This window comes from Hakea prostrata, chromosome 6 (assembly GCF_041222555.1).
Source record: "Hakea prostrata isolate BN-2017 chromosome 6, UWA_Hpros_2, whole genome shotgun sequence".
In the NCBI taxonomy this organism is placed as follows: Eukaryota; Viridiplantae; Streptophyta; class Magnoliopsida; order Proteales; family Proteaceae; genus Hakea; species Hakea prostrata.
This window is the reverse complement of record NC_142605.1, coordinates 31,469,953-31,484,582: the sequence shown is the minus strand read 5'-3', so window position 1 is coordinate 31,484,582 and position 14,630 is coordinate 31,469,953. Positions and strand designations below refer to the sequence as shown.

General features: G+C 38.8%; 1 protein-coding gene across 1 annotated transcript in view; it reads left to right on the top strand.

Moving 5' to 3' along the window:
* Window positions 1–345: 345 nt before the first annotated feature.
* Window positions 346–14,630, top strand: part of LOC149013371 (putative potassium transporter 17) — a 35,432-nt gene continuing 21,147 nt past the window's right edge. The window contains exons 1-2 of the mRNA XM_089160247.1: window positions 346–640; window positions 914–1,139. Of these exons, the coding sequence (XP_089016373.1) occupies window positions 500–640; window positions 914–1,139 (367 nt within the window). The 5' untranslated portion in view covers window positions 346–499. The remainder of the gene's footprint in view (window positions 641–913; window positions 1,140–14,630) is intronic.

Here is a 14,630-nt window from a genome sequence, read left to right as displayed (position 1 = left end):
TATATGGAAATATAATAAATGAAAATGTTTGTATGGAAATATAATAAATGAAAATATTTGTATGGAAATGATTTAATAGAGAATCTAATCAAGCCAAAGCCAAATTAGGATATTGATAAAATGGAAGGATGAGATGGTATGGAAAGAATTCAAATTAGAGACAATTAAGAAAAATATGAAAAATCATCCTTATCACGTCTTATAATTATAAATATGTAATGAAGAACTCAATAAAATAGTTGAACTAATCTTGTCCTAATTTTTTTGTTCGTATTTAATATATTTGTTTTATTTTATAACGGGTTCGAAGTTGATAGCCCCTCAACGCGGAGTTTTTTTTTTTTTTTTTTCAAAGCCTCCGATCAATTTTACTCGTCTCTGACTTGTTGCATTGTACGATATAAGAAGGAAAAAGTAAGACATGCTGCGTTGCAGTGAGGACTGAGGGAAGAAAACAGTTTTCTGCAGTGAGGACTGAGGGAAGAAAACAGTTTCCTGCATGGCTGCTCTGCCTATGGATCAGCTGGGCTTCGCATCGAGTGGAGTTACCCATGTCCCAGAAGTCGATATTGAAGCAACCTCTATTGGCTATTCGCAGTCTCTCCAAGGTGTTAATAGTTCAACTTCTTACACAGAGAAAGTACGTACCCATCAGTGAGCATTCATCCATAACCCCCAGTTAATTTTCCATTGGTGTTTTAGTGACTTGGAAATTGATGGGTTGGAGTTGTATACCCTGATTTCTTAGTTCTATTCCCTTCTTATGTATGAAAAATGGTGGTTTAGAAATTTGCGCTCGTCCTGATGAGATGTTTATGCCAATATTTGTTGAATTCGTTACTCTGCCTCGTTTTTGTTTGCGCCTGTTAATTTTATCTGATCCTTGTGCTTTCTAATATTCAAATTGAATCAGAAAAGTGGTCATTGGAGCACTCTATTTCTTGCTTACAAGGCGCTTGGTGTTGTTTTTGGGGGACTTGTTACTTCTCCTCTTTATGTGTACCCTTCGATGAACTTCAAATCTCCTCCTACAGAAGATGACTACCTGGGAATTTATAGCATCATTTTCTGGACTCTCACTCTTATTGGGGTTGTCAAGTATGCGCTCATAGCTCTTAGAGCCGATGATCAGGGTGAAGGTATGGCCTTTTTTCTCCCACTCCTTGTTTATAAAGATTTGATATTTTAGGTGTGGGCTAGGAAGCCAGAATTGTAAGATTAGGCCTCCGTGTTATTGCTTTACTGTTTGTTTTGTGCAGCCTTTTCAATTCAGGATGTTGTTTTATTTTAGTTGTACATACTTGTTACTAAGTTCCTGAGAAACATGGGATGTCTTCATTCTCTAAAAGCCTTTCTCCCCCCCCCCCCCCCCCCCTTAGTGTTGTGTAACCTCAGTAGACCAATTATTATTCAACTACAAGAATTTATGTGAGTACCTCTCATCATTATAACTAGTAATTATTGTGTGAGGAAACTATACTACATCTCACCTTACTAAACCTGTTGATGTAGCCTCAATAGGATTGAGGCCCAACAACATGAACCCTTTAAACTAACCAGCACTGTGTAGCGGTTTGGGTTTCAAAGGGGGAAAATGGGGTTTTGGCTTGGCACAAGTGTAAAGGAGGCTGGGAAAGGGATTCGATCCAAAATTGGATCAGTTTTGATGGCTGGATTTGGTTTCCTAAATTCTAGAGCAATGGGGTTTTTAGGGGCTGTTTTGGCTGGGTTTTGGTCCAATGTAGGCACAGTAAAGAGGTTGCTGTCCACCAAAAGTGGTTGAGTTCAATGTGTAGAATGATATGGACTTAGAGTAAAAAGAAGTTGCAGGTTTTAGGGTTTAATGAAAACTGGGATGGAATTGGGGAAGGCTGGTCAATGGGGGTTTCAAGCCGACCTTATTTATTTGGGATAAAGCTTGTTGGTGGTGGCAAATGGGATTTCAAGGGCTGTTATGACTGGGTTTTGGTCCATTGTAGGCACTATAATGAGGTTGCTGTCCACCAAAAGTGGTTGAGTCCAGTGGTGGAATGATATAGTAAATAAGTTGCAGGTTCTAGGGTTTGGTGGAAGTTAGGTATTAACAGCGAGTGGGATGGAACAGATCTGTTGTGGTTGCTAATTGGATTGAAGGCTGTACTAATGGAGGGCATGTTATGGTTCAAAGATGGAAGGGATTTAATCACTGGACATAGTTGGATGGGTTCCCTTGAAAGGTACCTTATTTAGATCTTCTAAGAGTAACTATAGAAAGTCACAAGGTTTTGGGTCTTTAATGGAGGAAAAAGTTAGGGGGCTTGGAAAAATTGATTAGGGTTAGGGGTAAACAAGAAAGTCAAAAGGAAAGAGAAGTGGGTAAAGGAGGGGGATGGATACTTAAATTGCACCCAGTGTTGTTAATGTTCTTCGATGCCAACCAGCTTAATTCTTGGAGGTAGAGGACTTATTCCACACTAAAACAGAACTTGGGTGTAACTCGTCAAGGATCCAACCAGCAACTTGGATATGACTCACAAAGGAGCATGCAACTTGGATGCTACTCACCAAGCTTCTGCCTGGATATGACTCACCAGACCAAGTCTCACAATGGAGAAGAAGCCAACTGCAGCACTTTGCAATCAACATAAATCCTTGAAATCTACTCTACTCTTCCCATCATGGGGTACTAAATAAGGGGCTTAAGCAGCTAAGTACAAATAGGAAAAGCTGAATATAAATAAAATAGTAAACTAGTTGCTAAAACCTAGAGAACTAGTTCTCGAAACCTAACTGACAAACTGAAAGGACGTCAACCAAAACATAACTCTAGCTCTTGCATGGGAATGTGGATCCTAGTACAGCCTAATTAATTACAAAAGCTAAGTGTGGCAAAGTAAATTGGAAGAGCCCCATTGCAGATACCATTACAGCTGTTTGACTAAATTGAAACAAGAGACAAAAAGTAGTAAATGTCACATAAAAAACAAGTATATGATGGAAATGTAACAATGGAAATATTAAAGATACCAAGCAATTGATTAAATTTGAAGAGTAATAGACCACAATGGAAAAGAACAATAAAAAACAGATAGTGATCAAACAATTAATTACAGCAGAAATAAAGTAAAAGTAGAAAAATCATAAAAAGGAAGGGTTTAAATTGTAAATCTCCCGAGCATGAGAATTGAGAACAGAGTGCATGATGCTTCTTGAAGAAACTTTCTTATCAACCATGGAGTCTTTGGTTGAAAATGATATGCAATGTCTCTAACGAGAAGTTTCATGTCGCACACCTGCAGGGGGCAGAGGCACCTAGTGCTAGTGGTGAAAACAGGTGAAAATACTAATGCAGGTCAGAATCACTTGCAGTTTTAGAGACTAGAGCAATCGTAATGAAAATAAAAGAAGAAGAGGTAGTGGGTTGCAAGAAGATCAAGAATGAGGTTTAAGGTTACACATTATAACTGTATTACATTGAAAAGAGTGACAGTTGGAGAAGGATTTGGGGATTTTGCTTTCATGCGTTTTTTCTTCTTGTTAGAAAAGGGCAATTTAGGAAGGGATTGATCCATCGAGAGTTAGTACTTTGCGCTAACTCTTGATAGGAAAGAGTTGTAGGAATTAAGAGTTTTATACCAATTGAAATAGGTTTATGCTTTCCTATATAGAATAGACTTGTAAATTAGCCTATATATAGAAAAGTTACTTTGAGGAGTTCTCACAAGATTGATGAGCCTCCACAACAAAATCGTGGCTTCCATCCTCTCCTCTCCCCCATTCCTCACCTTATTCTTTCTCAAAATAACATGGTATTAGAGCTATAGGTCCTCTTATTCCTTTCGATTCTATAGGAAGGAAAGAAATTGTACATGGAGAAGAAGCAATCGATAGCTGGTTCCTTTCGGTTCTGCTTCTTAGGAGAAGAAGCAATCGTCCCTGGTGTGGCTGCTGTCGGTTCTGCTTCATAGGAGAAGAAGCAATCGATAAGAAGCAATTGTCGCTGGTTACTGTCGGTTCTGCTTTTTAGGAGAAAAAACATCGATTGTGTTGAGATTTTGAGACTTCGACTTCGAGAAAGAAAGTTGCGATCGATTGTTAAAGAGTGAGAGAGATCGATCATGTGTTGAGACTTCGAGACTTCAAGAAAGAAAGCTGCGATCTGTTTTCCTGTTTGGTCTTGAGTTTTGGTGGTTTTAAGGAGACTTCAAGAGTGATCGATCGAGTTGAAAGACTGAGATAAGTTTCTGGTTTGGTTTGATTTTAAGTTGATTCAAGTTTTCTGGTTTGGTTTGATTTTAAATTGGTTTATTTATGTTTATGAGATTAATCTGAATCTGGGATTAATCTGGGAATAATTCTGATTCCGGTTCTTTGATTCTGGTTTCTGATTCTGGTTTCTGATTTCTGATTCTGATTTCTGGGATTTGATTTTAAAATTGTTTGATATGGGAGAAACTTCAAATAAAAATACTATGATTGAAATTATTTCTTCATCCTCTCATCGGTTAACTGAGAAGAAATTAGAGGGTGGATCGAATTTTCACCAATGGAGGGCTATAGTTAAAATTGTTCTTACTGGACGGGGGCAGATAGATCATTTGACTAAGATTGTACCATAGATGATGATACTTGGGCAATTGTTGATGCATGAATACTTGGGCAGATGTTTAATTCCTTGGCAGATAACATTATAGATTTGGTGACTCACTTACAAACTGTGAAGGAATTATGGGAGTATTTGAATGCGTTGTATTCTGGTCAGAATAATCTGGCTAGAATCTACGAATTGTCCCAGGAATTTTATCGAGTAGATAGAAAAGGTAGAGATATTACCCAATATTTTGCAGATTTTAAAAGAATGTATGAAGAACTAAACTCTATTCTACCTATCTCCTCTGATGTCAAAACTTTGCAAAATCAAAGAGAGCAATTAGCTGTTATGGGTTTCTTGGGAGGTCTTGGAAAGGAGTTTGAGGTAGTTAGAGCACAGATTCTTGGTAGTGATCATGTACCCACATTAGCCGACACATTTTCAAGAGTTCTTCGTGTTGCAAGGGAGAGTACCAATAACTCTACAGAAAATTCAGCTTTGGCAACAGTTTCTCGAGGCACCTCTGGAGGACAGGTCCTTGGTGGACAAAATATAGGACGAACTCGAGGAAATAATACTGGAAAATATCCAGGTTCACACAACTCTACTGACAGTCCAGGACAAGTTAAGACTTGTCATCATTGTGGTCGCCCAGGATATATTCAACGATACTGTTGGAAGCTTCATGGGAAGCCCCCACACATGGCGAATGCAATTATCACTTCTGAATCAGCGCCTACAACTACTAAAGTTCATCCTGAGGGTAAGACTGTAGGGGGTTATCTGTTCGTGCCCCATACTCCAATGGGTCACTTCACTCAATTACGACTAACTGGTGGGACCAACCTCTATGGTAGAGCTTGAAATGCTTTTGTTCATCTCATCTCGTAAGAGATTGATTAATCGACCGCGCAAGGCGGGAGACAGAGGTAACCCTCTGCCCAACCAAAACTCAAAGGGCATTGACCCCATTACACTTCGTGAATACAGGGAATAGAAAATGGGTTTTGCCATCAATTCCTTTGGCAGAGTCAGCACCATCTTGCAATCTACCTTCTCAGAGGTAGGCTAGCAAATTGAATCCGCGATATCTTTCTATCCCGACTTTCAATTCTATTTCGCAGAAGCAATGTCTCCTTGCAAAATAGGGATTCCAAACATTCATGATCTGTCTGTGTATTAGATAGATGAGTTTGATTCCTTATGCTAAAGATGACTGAGGAAGATTATATTCGTTTCACTCAGTTTCAGGCCACTCAACCACAATCAGCCGCTGCCACCCTTGTTCAGACAGGTAATGCTACTAGTTGCCTTTCAACCACATCTCACCCATGGATCATTGATTCAGGAGCTTTTGATCATATGACCGGGGCTACAGGTATATTTTCCTCTTTTGTTCCATCATCCTCTTTGGTTACACTTGCTGATGGGTCTCATATCAATGTTAAAGGAGTGGGTACAATTCAACTCACTCCATCCATTACCCTACCCTCAGTTCTTTACGTACCTAATTTGCCATTTAACCTATTATCTGTTCATAAATTTACTTCCATTAATAACTGTTTGGTGAAATTCTTTCCTGGATATTGTTTATTTTAGGATCTTACGACGAAGAAGATACTTGGTAAAGGCCGTATGTCTGGGGGGTTGTATCTATTCAAGGAGATATCCTCTACTGCTTGTTCTAGTATTTCCATGCCCCATCAAATACATTGTCGGTTGGGGCATCCCTCTCTGGAAACCCTAAAATTGGTAGATAAAAGTTTTCATTCTCTTTCAAAGTTGGATTGTGAGTCTTGTCAATTTAGAAAACTTCCTCTTGTGAGTTTTCCTCCTCGTATAAACACCAGATCATACCACCCTTTCTCTCTAGTTCATTCTGATGTGTGGGGACCCTGTCCTGTTAGTTCTACTTCAGGTTACAGATACTTTGTTACATTTGTGGATGATTTTTCAAGAGTCACTTGGCTTTATTTAATGAAAAATCGTTCAGAATTATTTGACATATTTTGCAATTTTGTTATTGAAATTCGTACTCAATTTGGTGTTCCTATTCGTACTTTTCGTAGTGATAATGCCAAAGAATATTTCTCTGATCTGTTTTGTAAATTTATGGCTTCTAATGGGATTCTTCACCAATCCTCCTGTGTTGATACTCCTCAACAAAATGGGGTTGTAGAAAGGAAAAATAGACACTTATTGGAGGTCACCCGTTTTCTCTTATTTGAGATGAAGGTTCCTAAATCCTTTTGGGCTGATGAAGTTTCAACTGCTTGTTATCTTATTAACAGGATGCCTTCATCTGTCTTAAAAGGTGGCATTCCTCATTCTCTCTTATTTCCTTCATCTCCCTTATATACTTTACCTCCTCGCGTATTTGGTTGTGTGTGTTACATTCGTAATCATCGCCCAGGGATCTCTAAACTTGATCCACGTGCACTTAAGTGTATTTTTGTGGGGTACTCTCACACTCAAAAGGGATATCGTTGTTATTCTTCTGACTTACGAAGATATTTTGTTACTGCAGATGTGTCATTTTTTGAGTCAACTTCTTTTTCCACTGAATCTCATAGTTTAACTGACCTAAATGATGATCTATGTATTTTTCAAAGTGTGTCTCCACAGGGTACAGTTCCTTCCCCTCCACCTCTGCTAGACATCACCAAAGTGTACATGCGCCGGCCAAAACCACCAGCTCCCCCCCTCGGACCTACGGTCTCTACCTCTGTGCCGACTTCGTCTGTTGATCCTCCGGACGTTCCTGCCAAATCTGACCTTGATATTCCCATTGCTCTTCGGAAGGGTACTCGTTCTTGTGTTCAGTATCCCATCTCTAACTTTATTTCATATTCTAATTTATCACCTGGGTTCTCTACTGCTTTATCTACTATCGAGAATTATCCTATTCCTAAGAATGGTCTTGAAGCCTTGTCTAAACCTGAGTGGGTCAGTGCAATGAACGAAGAATTACAAGCCTTAGAAGACAATCAAACTTGGGATCTTGTGCCTTTACCCTCAGGAAAGACAGCTATTGGTTGTAGGTGGATATTCACTGTGAAAGTTAATCCTGATGGTTCGTTAGCTCGCCTGAAAGCTCGTCTCATTGCCAAGGGCTATGCTCAAGTTTATGGCATAGATTATGTTGATACTTTTTCGCCTGTTGCCAAGCTTACTTCCATCCGTATTTTAATCTCTCTTGCCGCTACATACAAGTGGCTCTTGTTTCAGTTGGATGTGAAGAATGCCTTCCTTCATGGAGATCTACATGAAGAAGTGTATATGGAGCAACCACCTGGGTTTGTTGCTCAGGGGGAGAAGAATAAGGTTTGTCGCCTCCGCAAATCATTATATGGTCTCAAGCAGTCACCTTGAGCATGGTTTGGACGCTTCACTACTGTTGTAATAGAATTTGGGATGACTCGTTGTGAAAGTGATCACTCTGTATTCTTTAAAAACTCTGATGCAGGCAAGATCTTTCTTGTAGTTTATGTTGATGATATTGTCATTACAGGAGATGACACTTCAGGAATTGATAGGTTAAAGACCTACTTACAAGAGAAATTTCAGACCAAAGACTTGGGCAAGTTAAAGTATTTTCTAGGAGTTGAAGTTGCCCAATCAACAAAGGGCATCTTCTTATCTCAACGGAAGTATGCATTGGATTTGCTTTCTGAAACAGGAATGTTGGGATCAAAACCTATAGACACTCCCATGGAATGTAACTTAAAGTTAATGCCAGAAGATGGAACCCTTCTTGATGATCCAGAGAAGTACAGAAGGCTTGTTGGGAAGCTGAATTATCTAACTGTGACTAGACCTGACATTGCCTTTCCTGTCAATGTTGTGAGTCAATTTTTGTCTGCCCCACGAACATCACATTGGGATGCAGTTATACGAATTCTGAGGTATCTTAAGAAAGCACCAGGACACGGGCTTCTTTACACTAATCATGGACATAGAAATGTAGAAGGATTCTCTGATGCTGATTGGGCTGGATCACCTATTGATAGAAGATCGACTACAGGCTACTGCACATTCATTGGAGGAAATCTTGTATCATGGAAGAGTAAGAAACAAACTGTGGTAGCAAGATCAAGCGCAGAATCTGAGTATCGTGCTATGGCACAGGTAACATGCAAGATGGTATGGATAAAACAATTACTCCAGGAATTAGGAATTATTGATGACACACCTATGAAGTTATGGTGTGATAATCAAGCTGCGGTTCATATAGCATCAAATCCAGTCTTTCATGAACGTACCAAGCATATTGAAGTAGATTGCCACTTTGTTCGTGAGAAGTTTCTGCAAGGCATAATATCCCCCAAGCATGTGAGGACTGGAGAACAACTTGCAGATTTGTTCACCAAAGCTCTAGGGAATACAAGGGTTACCTATATTTGTAACAACCTGGGCATGAGTAATATATATGCTTACTCATGCCCAGCTTGAGGAGGAGTGTTAGAAAAGGGCAATTTAGGAAGGGATTGATCCATCGAGAGTTAGTACTTTGCGCTAACTCTTGATAGGAAAGAGTTGTAGGAATTAAGAGTTTTATACCAATTGAAATAGGTTTATGCTTTCCTATATAGAATAGACTTGTAAATTAGCCTATATATAGAAAAGTTACTTTGAGGAGTTCTCACAAGATTGATGAGCCTCCACAAAAAAATCGTGGCTTCCATCCTCTCCTCTCCCCCATTCCTCACCTTATTCTTTCTCAAAATAACACTTCTAATTCTTTGTAGTGCGTTGGCTTGGAAATTCAATGATGATTATCTATTTGACTGGTGAAGTGAATTTTTTTGGGGTCCTCTTTCCCCCACCCATCCCCAATAAAATAAGTAAAAGAAGGATGAAAGATAATAGGTAGCTAACCTGCTGTCACTTGCATGTTCACCTAAGCTATTAAGAAGATAATCTGTAAAAAAGAAATAGAAAAACAAGCCATGAATGTTAGAATTCAAGAATGTATTGATGCAACCTCAGAACAACTTATGTTCAATTATAGTGTCAAATTAAGTAGTTGATATTTAATACAACACCAACAACAATAAACCTTTTTCCAACTAAATGGGGTCGGCTACATGAATACATGAATTCTTGCCCTCCAATCAGTTCTGTGTGAGGCCATGCTAAATACAAGGCCTAAGCTATGCATATCTGTTCTCACCACTTTTCTTAAGGTGGTCTTAGGTCTATCCCTAGTTCCTTCAATTTGGATTATATTACTTCTCCGTACGGGGGCTTTTAAAGGCCTTCATCGAACGTGGCCGTGCCACCTTAAACAACTTTCTCGTAGCTTATCACTTGTGGGAGCAACTCCCATATCAACTCTTATATGATCATTCCTTATCTTAGCCTTCCTAGTTTTTCCACTCATCCGTCTTAGCATCCTCATTTTTGCTACATTGAGTTTATCTACATGATTCTTGTTGACAACCCAACACTCTGTACCGTATATCATAGCTTGTGGAATGACGGTTGTATAGAATTTTCCTTTAAGCTTTAATGGAATACATCGATCACACAAGACCTTGGATGCTCCTCTCCACTTCATCCACCCTATTTTGATTCTTTGGAAAACATCATCCTCTATATTACCTCTTTTATTTATGATTGAACCAAGTTATCTAAAATAATCCTCTGAGGAATCTCCTTATCGTCAAGTTTCACCCCAGGGTTTGCAAACTATTACTTTTACACCTCTTAAAATATTTCTAGTAGAAATATCTCCTTGTGCCTAACACCAATACACCATTAGTTTTGTGCTCACTAATACTTCTTATAACTGAGAAAAAAAATATTAAAAATCAACTAGAATACTCAATGCCACTTACCGAATCCCCTAACTTCTTGATTCAATTACACGAAAATGTATTATATACTCAATGCAAAGTAAAGGATGTGATATGGGAATTTTGAAATTACAATAGATTTTGAGTCATCATGTGACCCCATTTTCCTGATTGTAGGGGAATTGTGAAATCCCTAAAAATCCTAACCAGATAACCTTGAATTTCTGGTCTGCGAACCTGAAGGGCAGGAAGAAGTCAACTTTGGATCATTCGAGTTGAGCTCGAAAGTTTGGAAAGTGAGCCTATGGACTTGGATGATTGAGGGTAAGACCCGGCCCCCTTACTTGACTTCAAAAGGAGAGAGAAAATTACTCCTGAAGGCATAAAAGTGAGATTTTGGCATGCCTCGAAATCTATACAAGAGGACTTCATTTCCAAGGTAAAGTATACCATTAAGTGGACAATCTTGTAAGGTACTTAATACTCCGAAGCCCATCGCGATCGGCCTTGTATGAGGAAGATACAAGACCGGTCGGATAGGGGCGGTTGGACCATCCATTCGACTAGTCCCTTTCCAGCTAAGGGCAAAATTGGTTTTTCACCTCCTAAAAGCTCTTTAACTTTCCCAATTCGGGAAAGACTCGAGGGAGAGGAGAGAGAAGAGGAGAAGAAGCTTGAGGAGGAAGATTTTGGTTAAATCAACGTCACCGAATCGTGCTTTGGAAGTTTGATTGCACATAGAGGTAAGCTTGACCTAAACTCACCCATTTCAAGCACAATTTTGTGATTTTTGTTGACATTTGGATTAAATCACAAAATTGATGAGCTTAGATTAGGAGGAATGTGTTTCCTACTCCCTAGAGAGACTCTTAAGACCCTCATGTACGTCTATGTCGAATCGGGTGCGTAACCGAGCGTTTTTGACCGAGTCAATTGGGTGAGTGTCTGGTCGAGTTAACTAGTTCAATTGGGCTGAGTTAACCAGCCTAGTTGGGCTGAGTGATACCCGGTCAACCCAAGTGCGAATCTTGTTAAATTTGAATATTGATATAAATCTAATTTAACTTGTTTGCTAGCTAGGTTAACTGGTTCTTTGGCATTCATTATTTGTGAAATTGTTGGGCTTTACGCTTTAAATTCTCGATTAACAAGTGACGGAAAACACGTCATATTATTATGTATTCGATTGACTCTATTGCTTGTTAGTATGAATGTCAATAGCTATCTTATAAATTGCGTGTGCATGATATTGAGGTAATTGATATTCATGATATGTTACCGTTTATTTCATTCAAGTAATGAATGTGATTGTGATGTGTGTTGAAGCCTGAGGTAATGTATTATCTATACCTACACGTATATACCAACTCAGAGTTATGGGCCCACTTATTACCCTGATGTCTATGTATCCATTTATACTCATTAGATGCATGATCGATATGTAATGCCCCGCATATTTTTCTGTTATTATTTTATTATTGTGGGTGAATGTGCCATTGTGGTCGAGGTCAGACATCGCTTGTGGGTCCCACAATAGTGGAATTAGACTGAACTGAAAACGGGGAAATGATCAGCGTAAATTTCTGAACCCAGAGGTACTAATATTAGCACCTCAGAGTGGGCCCTGCATAAAATATTACAGCGGGCCCACAAGCCCATAACAAAGCCCATTAGTCATATAATCAAATATATCATAATATATATATATATATATATATATATTATATAATTAACCGACTTAAGATGACCGACTTAAGAGAGTTAAATGGGGGAAGATTGTTTGCTGCGTAGTGGAGAAGACACACAGAAGAGAAGAAGATTAAGGAGGAGAGAGAAGAAGTGAAGCCGTAAGAGAGGGAGAAGAAACCATTACAAGAAGCAGGAGAGAGAAAAGGAAGAAAGAAAAGAAAAAAAAAAGGAAGAATACGTGCAGTTGCAAAGTTGCTGAACAATAAGGGAAAAGAGAGAAGAAGAATAGAAGGAAGGGGGAGAGAACGAGTGGAGAGAGAGGAGTGGAAGAGAAGAAGATTGAGACAAAAGAAGAGGAGCCATTAAAGGCCTTAGAGGAGAACGTGGAGAAGAGGAGAGTGAAGGAGTGGAAGTAAGTAATTAATGCAGAGGAGAGGAGAGAAATGAGAGAAATAGAGAAAGTGGAGGGAAGCCATTAAAGGAAGAGGAGAGAGGAGTGGGGAGAAGAGGAGAGAGAAGGAGTGGAGACAGAAGAGGAAGACAAGAGGAGAGAGAGAAGAAAGATTGTAGGGAGGAGAGAGAAAAGAGGAGAAAGAAAGGAGGAAAGAGAAAATAATATAAAAAGGGAAAAATTCCCTGTTGCTCCTGCGTTTTCGTAATAGTCGGTAATTGTTCGGAATACCTGAGGGAAAGCGGATTTTATCGAACCAGGGGTCAAAACACACACACATGGAACAAGGACACGTAAGTAATATTGACCAACTTGTAAATGTTAAGTGAGTGATTCCTTTTAGTAGACATACAACATGCACATGATAACATAAAGTCTATTCTATTTATTCATTTATGCAATTTATGGAAAGTGCATGATACATGCGCCTTTGTGTATTGAACCAAATGCATGAGATTGGATGACAGCTTAATGATTTGACTGAACTACTTGACTTGGAATGCTAATAGTATTCTTGAACTGTTAATTATGAATTCGAAATGATGCTTATGCTTATCAGATATGAAATTATCATGCTCTCATATGTAAATGATGGAATGTCATGACTGTGTTCCAGAGGAGATTGAATGATATCATGCTCTCATGTTTAAATGATTGAATTGTATGGAATTGTGTCCAACTTTACTCATATGAGGCTGAATGATGATTGAAATGAAAAATGTATATTGAAATGGGCAGAGCATGGTAATGTAATACTGGAATTGAAGATGTAAAGAGTAAAAGAAAAAGGAATAAAATGTAATGGCTTCTGTAAGTCCTGGTACTAATGTACCCAAATGGGAAGGCATGAAGCAAGACTGAAAAGTGAAAAGATTGAGTCTATGCCGATGGCAATCCACGAGGTGTACAAGGCCTTGTGCCTAGAAGCCACTTCGGTGGTGAAGAGACAGAAGTCACTTCGGTGGTGAAGAGACTGAAATCACTTCGGTGGTGAAGAGACTGAAGCCACTTCGGTGGTGAAGAGATATGTGCATCCTCTAGATTTGCCTAGGCTCAAGCCTATAATGTCAGATAACAGAAATGCATGTAAAGGAAAAGGAAAAAGAAACAGGAAAAGGATAATGGAAAAGGAAAACGAAAGGAAAAATTGGAATGTATAATGTTATATGATTTTGATGTGCTTATTGATGCATAATGAACTGCCTAACTTAATTACATGGTTGTCTATATTGCTTACTGAGCCGCAAAGCTCATTATTGTAAATATTGATAGGTACACAGATTCATGATAAAGGCAAGGGTGTTGCCACCTGTCAATGCCTTTAAAGTTGAAGATGTAAATTCACATTCCTTTCGTTACGTTTGATGTTTGTATAACTGGACTGTGCAGATACATATTCTTTTGCAACTGTATGTTCGTGACTAGACATTGTTGAAAGGTCAAACGTAGACATAACACCTCCAGACTTTATGTATATGTTAATGGGTCAGACGGTCAAGTAGGTTGTTTGTTTTGCCGTGAAAATGTTTTGTCTAGCATTTTGTTTTTATTGATTATATAGAGATGATAATGAAAAGGAGCTATCACGTGCCCTAGTGGAATGTACATGATGTGGGCCCCACCAAGCCTGTGAAAACTGGGGTCGTGACAGAGGTGGTATCAGAGCAATAGATTCTGTAGACTAGAATGACCGATGATATAAGAAATGAAGAGAAGAAGGCTTATACTTGGGGAAAGTTAATTTTGATTCAGTGAATGGACTGATCGGAGGATCAATTGTTTGACTGATAATATCGAGGATTTGACTAGTGAAAGAAAGATGAGAAAGCCGGTGAAAGGATTGATTATGCTATTTCCTAGATGGGGATAGCTAAATTGGGAAGAATAGATGTTTGTAAATGTTGAGTTAAGATATGATGATCGGGAAGAATGGATGTTTGTAATATTGAATTGTGATATGATGACATTTCTGGTAACACCGAGGTGAATTGTGAGTATTATGATTGAACTCATGCGTATATATGAGTCTATTGTATGATATGAGGATTGTATCTTCACTAATAGATATATATGACTGTAGTGTATGATGTGTGGAGTGTGACTTGCATGCATGACTGTAATG